Here is a 14,930-nt window from a genome sequence, read left to right as displayed (position 1 = left end):
ATCCACTCAAAATCTCGGTTCTTTGTGTCCCAAGAAATGTAAGTATGCATTTCTTTCCATGTATAAACACTCCCTTAATACTGGTGGTATAATATTTTATTTGGCCTCCTACAGAGACTTCCACAAGTAGCCCTGTAGACTCACTCACTCACAAGAAGGGGGTGATGCCACGGGAAGCTAATTTCTGCATTGTCACTGTATGAGATCTAGACAATAGCTTTGATGTCACTGCCAACAGCACATCTTACACTTTCAAAATCAGTAGAACCAGAAGGAAAGTGGTACTGGGGACAGAGGGGACACAGGTACCTTGAATAAGTTAAGAACCCTAGAACCTGTGAACAGGGAGAATGATAAGATATTCTAAAGCAAAACTCTGAATCTTAAGGAAGAGGAGAAAAGGAGACATTCTCTTTCCATGCATTTCTCTTCTCTCCATTAAATATAGCTTCTGAAATGTTAAAATAGGGAAAAAAAAAAAAACCTATTTCAAAGCCTATGGAACTATGGCTGTGGTTCAGGAAAGGACAAGCTGACAGTTCTGTGAAATGTAATTTGTAGGGCTTCCTCATGGAAACTGTAGTCAGTCTGGGAGAAGATATGCACTTTATCCAGAAAATTATTTCTGGATAGAAGTAATCATTTGGAGAAAGCTTTTATTTTTGAATCCAGGGGGGGAAAAAAACTAAGCAGGTGAAATGATGACCATAAAATCTATACTTATTTCCAGCACCGTGGGTATATACAAAGCGTATATACTCATTTTGACCTATGTAACTATCAGCTTGTTTGGCCAGATGAGAAAATAGTGATGAAGTTTCCCTTCTGAAATCTGAGTGCCCTAGATTTCAGGGTAAAAATTTATAGGGTGATTTAAGAACTAAAGCCCTATTTATTTTACTGTATGATATGTGGCTTCAGGTGGAGTACAAATGACTAGTTGTCAAAGATGCTGCTTAGCTGTAAGGAAATCAAGTCCCAGATTATAATCTCCAGAGGTCTTAACTCAGGGCACACTTACACGAACACCTACATTGCAGCAAAGTTTTCCAACTTAATTTCCAAACATTTCCAACTTAAACTTAACGGAGTTTTGGTAATTCACATGATGACTTTAAGGAGGAAAGAAGTGAAAACAGACATGTAAATAAATAAGCAATCAATCTCAAGAACTCCCAGAATGGTTTTAACAGAAAGGGATGGCATCTCTTGACTTAGTCCGCCATTTTAAAAAAACTAAAATCTCATGCCACCACTTTATCAGGGGATATAATATTAAATTTAGAACTATTCCTCCACCTAAAGTAGAAATAAAAGATATTTGCTTTAAAAATGTTACAGTTAACGGGCCCCTATATTAATTCCAGAAAGGTGAGAAATGTTTATGTCCAAAGATGACCACCAGGTAGAATGATCTTCCCCCGTAATAAGCACATAGGCTTGAAATTTAAACTTTTTTTCAAAAACACAAGGTAGTATAAAGTGAATAGCTCAAAAATATATTGAAAACATCATTGATAAATAAAAATGAGAGAGAACTAAGTTCTCAATTCACACAAAGAAAAAGATGGATGCAAATCTTCCATTCTGTTTTCACTTTGAGGAGTCCTGAGTTGTTAAATGTTTTGCTTTCCTAGATTTTACTCCCCAAACACTCTTCCGACATTGGAATTTCTGGAGCTTGCCTTTCTTGCCTTCTTTCGCCATCTTTTTTGGAAGTCAGCACTTTTTCCATTGCATCCACCATGGAGAACTACAACAAAGTCATTTTGGCTGATCATAGCTCATTCAGTTGTCATGCTCTCCAGCTGCCTGAATCTCATTTTTTAAATGTAGAGGGGAAATATGCCTCACACAGAAATAATCCATTCACGGAAATAACCCATTGGCTGGTTGAAGTAGGAAGGGCAGAGGCAGACGCTTCCAGGGAAGCAAGCTCAGGCCAGCTTCCAAGATACACAGCTTTCCCTCTGCCTGCCTCCACCCCCACCCATGTGAACTACGACCTCCATCACGACCAAGGACTTGCTTGAACTCCCCTATTTTCTTCCCTGTACGTGATCTTTTATAGCCACTAAGGTCATTTTAAAAACTATTTTTCAGATGTTCAAACTGTTACTGAGGAAAGCCCCTAGTGACATAATTACAACATGGTATGTTAATCTGCCAACTCTCTCTTCTTCTCTCACTATTTTCTCCATAAATTATCAGCAAAAATGGCAACCTGAGTTTACACCTACGTGCAGAGTAGTGAGTGCAGGTAGATATTCAGTAAATACTTATTTCACTTTGTTCAAATATCTTCTATCTACACTTCACCTGCTATTACGCAGGTTATTAGTGGATGACGCTAAAGCTTTGTGGAGTCCACTAAAAAGGAGCAGAGTAGCTACTTAGATTCCTTCTTTTAACCAAAATATCACTGAATCTTAGTAAAATGTCATATATGCATTTTTAGAGTTATCCTTTCTGTGCTTACTGTCAAATGTTAGTACTCTATAAAGTTGTTCTTAAGGGAAAAAGGGCTGCCTTAAAACCTAGTTAATTCCAATAAACTCCACCCTTTACCTGGAAACTCATCATTTGACCAGAAGAGGTCTATCCCTAAAATAACTTTGCACTTAAAGCAGGTAAATCAATGTCCTCCAATAGAGTCTGTGATCTGAATACATGCCTAGATCTCTGTAATTAAAGCAGCAATTGGCATTTGGCTGTGGCCAAGGGGATAGGGAAACAGGGAGAAAAAGAGGAAGCCTCTTTCATCATTGCTGGTTTGTTGCACACTTTACCCATGCTTTTAAAATATAAGTGGAATTTAATCTTCAAAATGAAAAAATAGACACATTTTCTAATAGCAAAATATAAGATTAAAATACCTAAAAATAAAATGTTAGTGTGAAATAGGGCTTTTTTTTTTTACATTAAAAAGTGAAATATTTTAGATTTGTTTTTCTTATATAAATCCTCTTATCTTAGTAATAGTTACAACTTTCCAGAATAGCTTTTATGAGACATTAAAGGAGACAGGCCAGAAATCCTTTTTGGAGATATGAAGTCAGGACCTGAATATATACATTGGACAGAGCAGTCCTTAACTTCAAATCTGTCCACTTGCACTAGAAAAAGGGACACTGTATTTCCAACATTGGGATTTTTCATTACATTTTCCTCTTTTTGGATGTTAAATTCTTTCCAAGAATATTCTACTCGTAAAAATGATTTTATTCTAGCTATAAAACATTTCATTTCAGAAAACCACATTTTTGTAGCCTTATATGAAATGCCCCCAAAACCATCAAAATATGGAGACATCAGATTTCCAAACATAAATCTAATCATATGCCCTTGAATCAGTAGGAACATTTAACAGAGCGATGTTGTATTCTCATACTTGTTTGTCATGAGGTGAAAGCCCGGGAGGCATATGGTGACTCAAAATAGTTCCTGAGCTTCTAAAGAAATTTTACAACGAAATGACTAACTGCTTAAAAGAATGAGTTCTTAAAGAGTGTCCCTTCTGTTCCATTGATGTCTTTCATCCCATCTATCTCCTTAAAGAATCTCGGGCCGAAAGAAAAGGCTTTCTTTTAAGCCACTGAAAAATGCGATCTGATGGAGTCTTCCCGTAACTCTCGATGTTTTCCAGCGTTACTTTCTTCTTGCTGGCTTCGCCTCTCAATGGTTATTCTGTATTTCTTCCTGGGTAAGGGGAAAGCAAACGCAGTAATCAAACCTCACTTGGCTACAAAATACTATGGTTTCTCTTACAAAGAATGCCCCCAAGGGACATCTGGGTTTGGGCTGATAAATGAGAAATGACAGAATATGAGACCCTGGTCAGAGATTAAAGCAGTGTGGCCCCGAGGCGTTGTGCCCTTATCCAAGGAGGAAAATTGGCATGCTCTCTGAAATGCCATAGAACAAGCCCTCCCCTTTTTCCCTGGGTGCCTTGTGGGTTAAGTCTTGTCTATTCTGCCACAGAAGCTCTCCCTAACTCCCAGGATATGCCCTAGATAAAGACCAGATTAAGCGTACTGTGACCAAAGGAACAGGAATACAATTGTTCCCGCAAAGAATCACGTACACCCGGGGTTATAGTTCCCTACAGAAATGAAGACATCTTGGTCTAATGACTTGAGACAAAGCCACAAACTCAACCACAAAAGATTACAGAGGAAGGGACGGCCCTCATGATTTGGGACTCTGAGTACCTTGAACACACATAAATGTTACAATTTTACAAGCTTCGGGGCTTAACCACAGTGACAACTAAATGTGCGGATTCTCCAAGGACTGTGCCCAGTGCAGCCTGGGAGTGTGGACTGCTCAGAGCTGCCTCCTCCTTTTCAGAAGGTGAACCCAGACTCCTCTTTCTGAATTGGAGGAAGAATAAGAATAGGCAAGTTGTTTTGCCATTGTCCAGATTCTCTCTCCACTTACACATTTGGTGGATGGTAGGAATTTGCGTCATAATATTTGTGATCAGAGGAGAGTCTTGGCTCTGTGGCCCACAGGGGGAAGCAGTACAAAGCCCTGACCGCCAAACCAAAAGGGTCGTGAAGACCGTCACAAAAGAACAGCTTCATTCTTTTAACCGCCATGCTTTTGGGGTAAGAGCAAGATACGGAAAAGTCACAAGGACGACTATGCAAAGGTGAGTGACCAAGGCAACAGAGGAGAGTGAATTTTAAAATTTGATAAAGCATCCTAACCTGAAAAAGTAGAAGGCCATTAACAAGCCAGCTCCTAGTAAGGCCCCCACAACAATTCCTGTCACTGCCGATTCTTCTAGGCCACCTGCTTAAAAAAGAAACATAGATAATCAGAGTGCATTTGGAGAAACAGAGATGTTTCAAGTTTTAGTCATTGGGAGATGCATCTCAATTTTCCACTTGTGGCAAATTTTCCTTTTTTTTTAAGAAAGATTTTCTAGGGTATCCTGCAGCTTCTTTTCTTTCTTTTTTTTTTTTTTCTTTTTCTTTCTTTTTTTTTTTTTGCCAAGTGCAAAGCTTAAGAGGCATTTCAGAAAGAACTATGGGAGAACAATGGGAATAAAGCAGTTCAAGAAAGATCTGAGGAACACTGGAAACAGGTTTTCGGGTACGTCTGTCCTCTCTTGAGCTCCTAGTCAGAGAAGACAACTGGACAGACCATGGGACTGACCCAGCACATTTTATTATCACAGATGGGTGATGACACTTCAAAGTGCTAGAAGATTTGGTGAAAAATGCATTGGGCTGATATTCTGTTTTTAGATGTTCTCTCACCAAGGCCGGAGTTTCATGTCAAAATGTCCTATATAGCTTTGTGAAAATGTGAATAACAATCTGAAACAATCGAGTGCAGTAGCGTCCCAGTTATTATATAAACACGATAAATAGCTAGCCTTTATCTAAACAGGGTAGTGTCAGCTTTTAATGCATTGTCCCGTTTAATCCTTTTTTTTTATTTCACATACGGGCAGACTGAGGTTTAAAGATATAGAGGAACATTCCTAGGGTCACAAACCACTAAGTGATATGGCAGGATTTCAAATCCATGCCCAGCAACTCCAGACTATCCTTAACATAGGTCTGCCTTACTCTTTTCCATAATTATCACATAAACATAAATAGAGCAGTTTGAAGCCTGGCCCCAAAATAAAGAGCATTCTATGTTAGCCTAAAGTGACTAATTGGCCTGAAAGATCGATTTTACTCGGTTCTCCTTCATTAGCTTATCTCTAAAGCAACAATTTCCAATAAGTTCCTATTTGTAAGCTCCTTGTGCGAATGTCCACTTGCTTCTGAATTTATGACAAAGCTTCTAGTAAATAGCATGTTTTACACTGATTTGCCAATTTGTAAATTTAAGGGGTATTTAAGGGACATTATCTGTTCAGTTCCGAAGAGTAGGAGGACACCTACAAACTTTGAATCAGAATGATTCTTGCTACACATTTAATATTGGATCTTTTTATTTTCCCTAAGTGGGCATCTCAAATGTGAAGGGATTATATTGTGAATAGAGGTGTGATAATAGGAGAAGGCTTTTACCATTTTGAAAAAAGAAGAAAGCCCTAGAAAGTGGGCTGCCAGTTCGTAAACTCTTCCCATGGGTTTCACAGCATCAGAGAAAGCAAGCTGAGCTTTGAGAACATGAGCTCCTGGATAGCATCTGCCTTTTAAATTTGCATCATGGTGACAGGGTAGACGGTGAGATGCAGAGCAATTAAGTCTCTAAACTTACATGATTTGCAAGGAGAGCTGTTTGTATGCTCCACAATTCTGGTCTCATCTATTCTCAGTTTTAAAGGTCCCCAAGGATATTTGACATTCGGCCGCATTTCAAAACGACCTTCTTTTCCAAAGTAATCACCAATGACCTACGTAAAAGCAAAAAACAAATGTGCAAACTCAAAGCTCAAAGTTCTCTGTTTCCAAAGTAGGCATAGGACAGGCACCTCCTATGACACTGACCACAATGATGTCTTTTTGAGGACTTTGTAAATCAAGATTTGCAGGCAGTAATGGTGCTTTTAATGGTCGGCATAATTTAGGGAGAACAGTGTCTCCCCATGGTGGGAAAGTGGTTCTATAGAAAACAATAACCAGAATTTACGACTTTTCCCTTGTTCGTCGGAGGGGCTGCTGCTCCCTGCATCTGCCGTCCGCCGCAGAGCAGCCCACAAGGTCAGCCATTTGTAAAGCCCAAACTGCTTTCAGGGTTATGGGAGAAAGTCAGACATCATGACCAGAGTAAGCCATCACAGATGTACGGCCTCATACCTCTCAATCAGCTGGGCATAGAAAGAGTCAAAAGGGAGGCACCTGGGTGGCTCAGTAGGTTAAGCATCTGCGTTGGGCTTGGGTCATGATCCAAGGTCCTAGGATGGAGCCCCGAATTAGGCTCCCTGATCAGCAGTTAGCCTGCTTCTCCCTCTCCCTCTCTGCTCCTCTGGCTTGTGCGTTCTCTCTCTCTCAAATAAGTAAGTAAATTTTTTTTTTTAAAGAGTCAAAAATATCTTTTAGGAACATCCTGTTTCCCCCTTCTCTGGCTAGAAGATTAGTTCATGACTTCGTGAGTTACCTTTCCAGACTGAACTCTTTTTCAACTGGCTCAGTATTCTTTGTTGACTCGATTCAAGGTTTGTCCCCAGTTTCTGATTCAAGCAGAACTTCCACCAGCTATCTGAGCCCTGATCTGGAAGTACCTTCCCCCTCAGGTTCTCGGGATCTGTTTCTCTTTTTTCTGAGCACCAGTGCACTACTGCTAAGTAACCTGTGACATCTCCCCTATCTCTCTGGAAGGAGACCCAGCAAGCTTCCACAGGCTAGTTCATGTCATAGTAAAAAGCATTCTAGATAATCACCAAAATCTAATGATCTCTGGCATGTGCTGAGCACTCACCAAGTACTTGACACAGATTCTCTCCCAAATGCTCACAACGGCCCTGCAAAGGACTATAGCTATCCACCGTTCGTGGAGGGAGAGACTAGAATGCCCATGAAACCCAGACCACCCCAAGGGTGAAAAAAATCTTTCAGGAAATATAGCAAGTGCCAGGTTCTGCTGGCTCTGCTCCTGCCACAAAGGCCCAGTACATGTGCACGAGGAGAAAGGCACCAAGGCCATTATGCCAGGGCCCATCAAGTGCTATGGGAACATCAGCTCTGAACGAGAGGCATCAAAGATACACACTTTGCCACTGGAAACATATGATTTGCCCACTTCGGGTAAACAAGGGACTGTTTCTTGAAATTGTCCAGGATATCCTCAAGCAGAAGTAAGCCCTCCCTACTCAGAAACTCCAAAATTTTCAGTTTATTCTTATTTGGAGGCTGTGTTGGGGACAGCTGTTTGGACACCAGGACAAATGCATTCCTTGGAATCTCAACAAGCAGGAGGAGCAGTGAGGCAGGGGGTCATTGGCTCACCTCCTGGGTGCCTGCTTCCGGGTCTGTCATAGCGATCACGGAGAAATCCCCGTACCGGTCTCCGTTGGCATCTATGGACACCTGGCCAGCAATACCTAGAGGACGAGATGGGAAGAACTCCAAGTTAGTGATTTCAAAAACCTTCATCAGCCAACAGAAACAAGAAAATGAATTGACAGGATTCTTTAAACAAACTCATGCCGCAGGGGATCTCATCAGACTCTGAGCATTTTTGTTGGCATTTGGAAAGACATTGTAATTTCATCTGTGTCTGCATTCCTAAATTCTTAACATTTCTCCATTTAAAAATGAAGAGAAAAAGAAATAAATGACCTTCTTTGGGGAATATGTTTTTTAAAAAATGGATTAAGGCTAATCCTGAAAGCAGCATGCTTGTCCCAGAGTTTTGTATTTATTAAAAACAAAAAAAAAGAAAGAAAGAAAGAAAGAAAGAAAAAGAAAACCTGCAAGGAGAGAGGCTGGAGGTATGGCGTGCTCCTACTCGTCACGAGTACGTGTTATCACTGGCCAAACATAAAAGAAAACTCGTTCTAGGCCCAGGACTCCGAGAATGTGCTTCATTATGGGCTCCAGAGATTGCCCGGGAGAGCTGAGGGCCTGCTTCACGGGTCACGGGAGCCAAGAGCTAAAGAGAGCTGGTCTTTACCTCACTTGTGTTCATTCTGTTTTGTTTTGGGTTTTTTGGTATTGTTTTTTGGGGGGGGGTTCCCCCAGTTTTACTGAGCTATCATTGATACACATCGCTGTATGAGTTTCAAGCATATGGCACAAAGGTCTGACTATTATGTATATTGTGAAACGATGACCACGTTAAGCTTAGATGACACCCACCATCTCCCAGAGACACATGAAGTCATTCATTGTTTATCCAGATGAGTTCGAAGCTGGCATTAGGTGCTGAATTTAATGCTGCTGCTGAGGCAAAGACGAATGGACAGGTTCCCCACCCACGAAGACACAGGCAGCCTGGACTAGGGATTTCTGACTACATCTATTTGAATCTTAGCTTCCATGGTTTTGAGCTCTGTGACCATGGGCAAGGACTCAGCCCTCTGGGCCTCAGTCTCAGGACCACTGAAGAGGCATACTGGCACCTCCCAGCCAAGAGCCTGCCGAGATGATTAACTGAGCCAGGACAGGTCGAGTACTTCCGCTATAGGTGTAAAAGACATCAGCTGTTCTCTTCTGCTATTGTTACTGCCAGTGGGCCTAGAATCTTGGAGGGGACACCTGATGTGCCCACACCACTCCGAGAAGGAGCTGGCATCTAGTTGGAGACTCAGTAAAAGAGCGGTCTTTTATAGGAATGTGAATGAAGTAAGTCCATGACTTAGACAGGCAGCCATCAGGGAACGGCAGTTTGCTCACCAAAAGGCCAGCCCTGTTAGTATTTAAAGGCATGGAAGCAGAAAGGAAGCAAAGGGACCAGGACGTTCTAGGGGAGGCGGCCCAAGAGGAAGGAAGCAGTGGGGAAAAGGCAGCCCTGAAAGCCCACACAAAGGATTTGACTTTGCCTGGCCAGCAACAGTGGCTTAGGCAGTAATCAGTGAAAGCAAAAATGTATCATTAGTTGATATTAAATTTGTCTGCATTGTAATTTTCATTAACTAAGTAAGAGAATGCTTATGTCAGCCACATCCTAATTAACTAAGGCTATCTCTTTTCTTTCAATTTAGACCATAATAGAGTTCAATGTAATTCTTAGTTAGTGTTTCTATTGATTTGATTCTCTCCGGAAGTAAAATGAATGTCTGGGAAAAGGGATCTCAAGGGAAAGTTCCATCCTCTGGTGTGGTTTGGAGAGGGCAAGTATTTGGGTTTACTGTCCTTTGGGTTGTGGTTTGAAGGCCCACTGGTTTTTCCAGACTTTGGTCTACTTTGCCACAAACAGAATGGAGCTACCATTCATCTTGATTTTTTTTTTTTCTGGTCTTTTTAATATAGACTGGTTACAAATGATACACCAATCTCAAACTTGTTTATCCTTGACAATCTATACGACTTTTAAGAATGAAATGTCATTTTTAAAAATCATATTTATCTCCAAACATATTGTCTAGCCAAAACCATCTGTCATTCTGTTCAGAGGTGTTTATAAAGGTGTGTTCTGCTAAGGCTTTTGAAGAGTATTTTATAAAACAAGGAGGCCCTCGTAATCCAAGACCTCATTACACTTTAAGCTATTACAATTCTGCCAAGAAATGGGGTGAGAACCCTCAGGGTGGCCGATTAGCATGTGAGACTTCACCTGAGCATATTGTGTTTAAGGTGAGATTGTCGGGCTGACAGCAAAATTTTCCTGTACATAAGGAATGAGACTTCCCACCCTCATTTCTATGGGCCTGTCGTGGACCTCAAGGCTTGGCCGCAGTCCTATTTACCTTGTCACTCTGACCTGTCACACAGAGAGGAAATTCAGCTTCTTCCCAGGCCATTTATTAAGAGCCTTGAGAGATGGTCATAGGTTTCACGGTAATAAAATCTAAATTTGTCAAATAACATCCAGAGTATTTTTCCCTTGACAATTTAATGGCCATGTACGAAATGACCATTTCTCAGAGTTCTCTTGGGGACTACCCTCAGATTGATTGTTTAGCAAATAAGATGGGCTTTCCAAACAATTCAAGTTCAGTTGGCTTCAGTTGTCTTTACATTGGCTTCAAGTATCTTCACAGGTAAGATTCTAACTTTGGACGGAACTGTATCATTGCCGGTATGACCTAGTCCTAGAATGGAAGCATCAGGATGAGCTATGGGAAAATTTCGTCCATGCCCTCTAGACAAAACTTCATTCCAGCCCTTGTGGGCACCTGCCCTTCCCTTAACAACCTCCTTCAGAAGCCCAAGAACAAATGACCACACCATGAAGTGAGCAACAGCTAAGAACGGGATGTGGCCGACCGAGGTTGTGTCCACACACGCCAGTTTCTCAGTGTATTGGGCACAACTTCTGGGAAATTTGACTCTGTCCTAACATGCCCCCTGCATTATCCTATTTGATTCCAGATCCTCAACTGAAGCAGTCAGAAGTTGAGCAAGACAATCCTAGAGGCTTATTGGTTCACGTCCTCCAATCTGTGTAAAGTTAAAGTAAATGTCACTCTAGTTTCGAGTAAGATGCGGCATTTGCTAAAGCCACCCAGGAGAAATTAAATCCAATTGTCACCATAGCTACTGCCCAGACAGCTGGAACACGACCCCTCAGCACTGTCCTGCCATTTCTAATAAACAAGGACAGGACGAGGCCATGGAGTGCATTGAAGTCCCAAATGAAAAAATATACATATGGACCCCAAATCCAGGCTTGACAGTACTTGTTCCCATCACCAAAAAATTTCCTTCATTGAACTGCAAATAACTGTAGAAGGGCTCAAGGGAAGAGCTGGTGTGATGCAGGACTGGACGGGCCCCCCTAGGTCATCAGCTAGCCCGACCTCTTCGTACGGGGAATGAAAGAGAAACCAAAATACTGAGTCAGTGACTTGGACGCAGGCCTCCTGACCCCTGGTCCAGCGATCTGTATTCCGTATCAGGGGTTTTTAAATGATACCCATCAGCATACTACACTTTATTTTCCACACAGTCCCATAAGGAACCCCTTTTAAAGACTCCAGAAAGATCACATCCCTCAAAATCTTCTGGTGGCTTTCTCTCTCACGCAGGGTGGAAGTGAAAGACCTCAGTAACCTTCCACATTGACGTGATCCGGCCCCAACTACCTGTCAGACTGGGGCTCCTAATGCACGGCCCCCCATGTGCTATGCTCAACTACACAGGCCTCTTTGCCCTCAGCACTCAACACTCTCTCTGCAGGCACACTTAAGGTCTCTGTGTCTGCCGCTCTGTCTAGAATGTTCCCTCCTGAACACCTACATAATTTCTTCCACTTCTCTCACATCTCTACTCACCTGCAACTTTTTCAGAGACCTTGCCTGGCCATGTTCTTTAAATTAGCCATCTCCTCACCCCCTCCTGTCACTTTCTATCTCCCTACCCTGCTTTATTTTATAGCTCCTGAAATGGTGTATTTATATGTTTATCACCAGTACCCCCCACGACCCTGAAAGCTCAGTTAATTGCAGGGAGGACTGCTAAATCTTCTTTGCTTTGAACAGTGCCTGGCATGTAGTAGGTGCTCAAGACTATTGGATGAATGAACGACTGAATGAATATGAAGTTGACAGCTGCATGGCTTCAGCAGCTGGGTCACTCTCATTGAGTCTTATGTTAATTTCCCTTGAATGTGTCAGTGAAGTGAGAGGAAACCAGCACCGTATAGGCTGTTAGCAAGAATTTAGACTAGTAGACCTTTATGGAAGATATTCAGTGATATTTAATGCAATTTAAAAGGCACGAACATACATTTTGACCCAGATATCCCATGACTAGAAATGTTCCCTGTTGGATGCACTCAAAAATATTCATCAGGATGTGTAAGATGCCTGTGATGGCATTTTGTGTAACAGCAAAAACTGTAAACAATTGAAGTATCCATCAAGAGGAGCCACATGGTCGAAAAATGTGGAACTACCATTTAAAAATGTGCTGAATCTATGAGTGCTCATATGGCAAATTTCTCTTACTTGGCACACAAGTTAAAAAAAGCTGAGATGAAGAGTGGCATACATTATACGATTCCTTTTGTATACGTTTTTTGATAAGATATACAAATGCATATGTGCCGGGAGAAGGCACAAAATATTTTTAGATCGACTTACAGGAAATTGTTAATAGTGTTTACATTAGGGAGAGGGGACTAGGGCGGGAAGGAAAACTTTCACTTTTCATTTTGTACATTTTTGTACTGTTTAACTTTTCCAGCCAAGGGTAATCTCATTCTTATACAATTTTTCATTGTCAACAGAGGTTGTTCAAGTGATGAGATTATGGGCCATTTTTTTGGCATGGTTCTTATACTCCTCTGTTCTTAAGAAAGCCACAGATGATAGTCACCATCTTAAAACTAAAATAAAAGGGCACCTGGGTGGCTCAGTCAGAAGTCTCTGCTTTCAGCTCAGGTCATGATCTCAGGGTCCTCGGAGCAGGGAGCCTGCTTCCCCCAATCTCTCTGCCTGCCTCTCTGCCTACTTATGATCTTTGTCTGTCAAATAAATAAATAAAATCTTTTAAAAATAATAAAAATAAAAATAAAATAAAATCACAGACCTTGATTGGACTTGCTTATCATCTCAAACCACCCAGGATTGAACAGACGAATGTTTATCTGGTATTATTTCTTTTAAAACTGATCACAGAACATTTCACAAACTGATTATTTGTTGTGAATGAGCCTTGTGATAAATTTAATTTGAAGAAGCGTAGAATTGTTATCTAACAACCAGACAGAAATGAGGCACTTCGTGTGTCAGTGGGACTCTGTCAGAGCACTTTCACAAGCTTTATCTCATTTAGTGTTCACAACAAGTCTGTGAGGTGGGTTGATCTTGACCTACTATCCTTACTTGACAGATGTGAAAAACAAGAAACGGACAAAGTCCCACAGGTGTAAGAGAGAAAAGTAGAACCAGGGAAGAAGCAACTGGATCACCTACAGAGTGGTGTTGTCTTACAGACCGAATCCTCACCTTCAAATGTTCTGTTCCAAGTCTGCTGGATAATTTTCCCTCCATCCTTCTTGCTGTAACCAGCTCTGAGTACTTCATGTAAAGCCAGAACATAGAGGAGGATGGCGTCATGGAATCCTTCAACAAACATGTTAACCTGGAAAAGAAACTCAGGTTGAGTGAGCCCAGACACCAATGTCTCAACATTCATGAATAATGTAAGCAAATCAAAGCAGTTAACAAGTTAGACTCAAGGTCCACAAACAGTGGCAGAGATGGGCAGAAGGGTAGCTAACAAGAATCGTGCCTTAGTTTTCCTGGCACTGGATTAGTGAGGAAAACCCTTCCTCAGTTCAAGAATCTGGAGGGCAGACAAGATATTACAGAAGTTGAGGAAATTGTAGAAGTCAATGAGGTTGATTGTTCCAAGTATATCTGCCTTTGCCCAAAGATCACCCTGCATAGCTGCACCCCTCCTTCCTCACCTCTATTCTCTACCTCAAACCAACCTAAGTCCAACCTCCCCCATGAGGTCTTCGCCAACTTTAACAGTCCCCATGACCTTTACATGCTCTGCATGTGACACTGACTAAAAGAAGAGCACAGATCCATCCATTTAGTTTCAGATACTATTGAAAGCCTACTCTAGCACTGGTATTAAGGATTTAAAGAGAAGGGGGCACTGCCATTTCTCCCTGCCTGGCATCTGTGTCCTCTCTTCCACTGGCAATGGCATCTGTTCTCTTTCCAGTTTGTGTTCTTAGTGGTTCCTGTGATTCTGACCACTCCCCCCCCCTACCTTTTGACCACTCCCCCCGCTCAAGCTCTAACAACAGGAATTGAAATAGGCTTGCACCACTGGTTTATCCCAGCTAAGTCCTGGATCAAGTAAGATAGTCCTTGCCCTTGAGAAACTTAAGCTTCATGTGAATTTGGGGAAGCTGTTTAATTTCTCTCAGACTTGCTTCATTCCATAAGCACCATTTAAAAGCTCTGATACCATATTTAAACTCACTGAACACTCATTAAACACGAAATGATTAAATACAATCTTGAAGTTGAGGAGCTTACAAATTCTGTACAGAAGTACAAAAAACCAAAAATCAGAACAAGTTTTCTTATTTCAGGAAAAAGTGTCAAGAGTGGAATGCCATGAAGCAAAATGAATTCGGCACCCCATGGATGACCACTGTGAGTCTTTGCAAGGAGGCATTCTATGCCTCCTCCCTAGGAAAAGATCCCGGATGAAGGGAGACACAACTGACCTGCATCACCTGGTTCAAATACACAAACATTCACAGAAGACATAGCCCAATGTCCAGTACTCGTTGGCCTCATCCCATCCGTAAGCACAGTGAGTCCTATTCTTGTAACTGAAGCAAATATTTTGGATTTGCCAAAGCCCAGTGCCAGAGGCAGTTTAGAATAA

The 14,930-nt window shown here is 41.6% G+C and overlaps 1 protein-coding gene across 2 annotated transcripts in view; it reads right to left on the bottom strand.

Moving 5' to 3' along the window:
• Positions 1–1,478: 1,478 nt before the first annotated feature.
• The window catches only part of NPR3 (natriuretic peptide receptor 3), a 68,320-nt gene continuing 54,868 nt past the window's right edge, over positions 1,479–14,930 (bottom strand). The window contains exons 4-8 of one of the 2 annotated variants that reach the window (XM_059173739.1): positions 13,523–13,658; positions 7,917–8,011; positions 6,229–6,364; positions 4,713–4,800; positions 1,479–3,699 (exon numbers count right to left, since the gene is read on the bottom strand). In XM_059173739.1, the coding sequence (XP_059029722.1) occupies positions 3,588–3,699; positions 4,713–4,800; positions 6,229–6,364; positions 7,917–8,011; positions 13,523–13,658 (567 nt within the window). In that variant the 3' untranslated portion in view covers positions 1,479–3,587. The remainder of the gene's footprint in view (positions 3,700–4,712; positions 4,801–6,228; positions 6,365–7,916; positions 8,012–13,522; positions 13,659–14,930) is intronic. The other variant, XM_059173740.1, reaches the window with a different exon arrangement.

This window comes from Mustela lutreola, chromosome 5 (assembly GCF_030435805.1).
Source record: "Mustela lutreola isolate mMusLut2 chromosome 5, mMusLut2.pri, whole genome shotgun sequence".
In the NCBI taxonomy this organism is placed as follows: domain Eukaryota; kingdom Metazoa; phylum Chordata; class Mammalia; order Carnivora; family Mustelidae; genus Mustela; species Mustela lutreola.
Note: the sequence above shows the minus strand (reverse complement) of the source record. Positions and strands in the feature narration are given on the sequence as shown.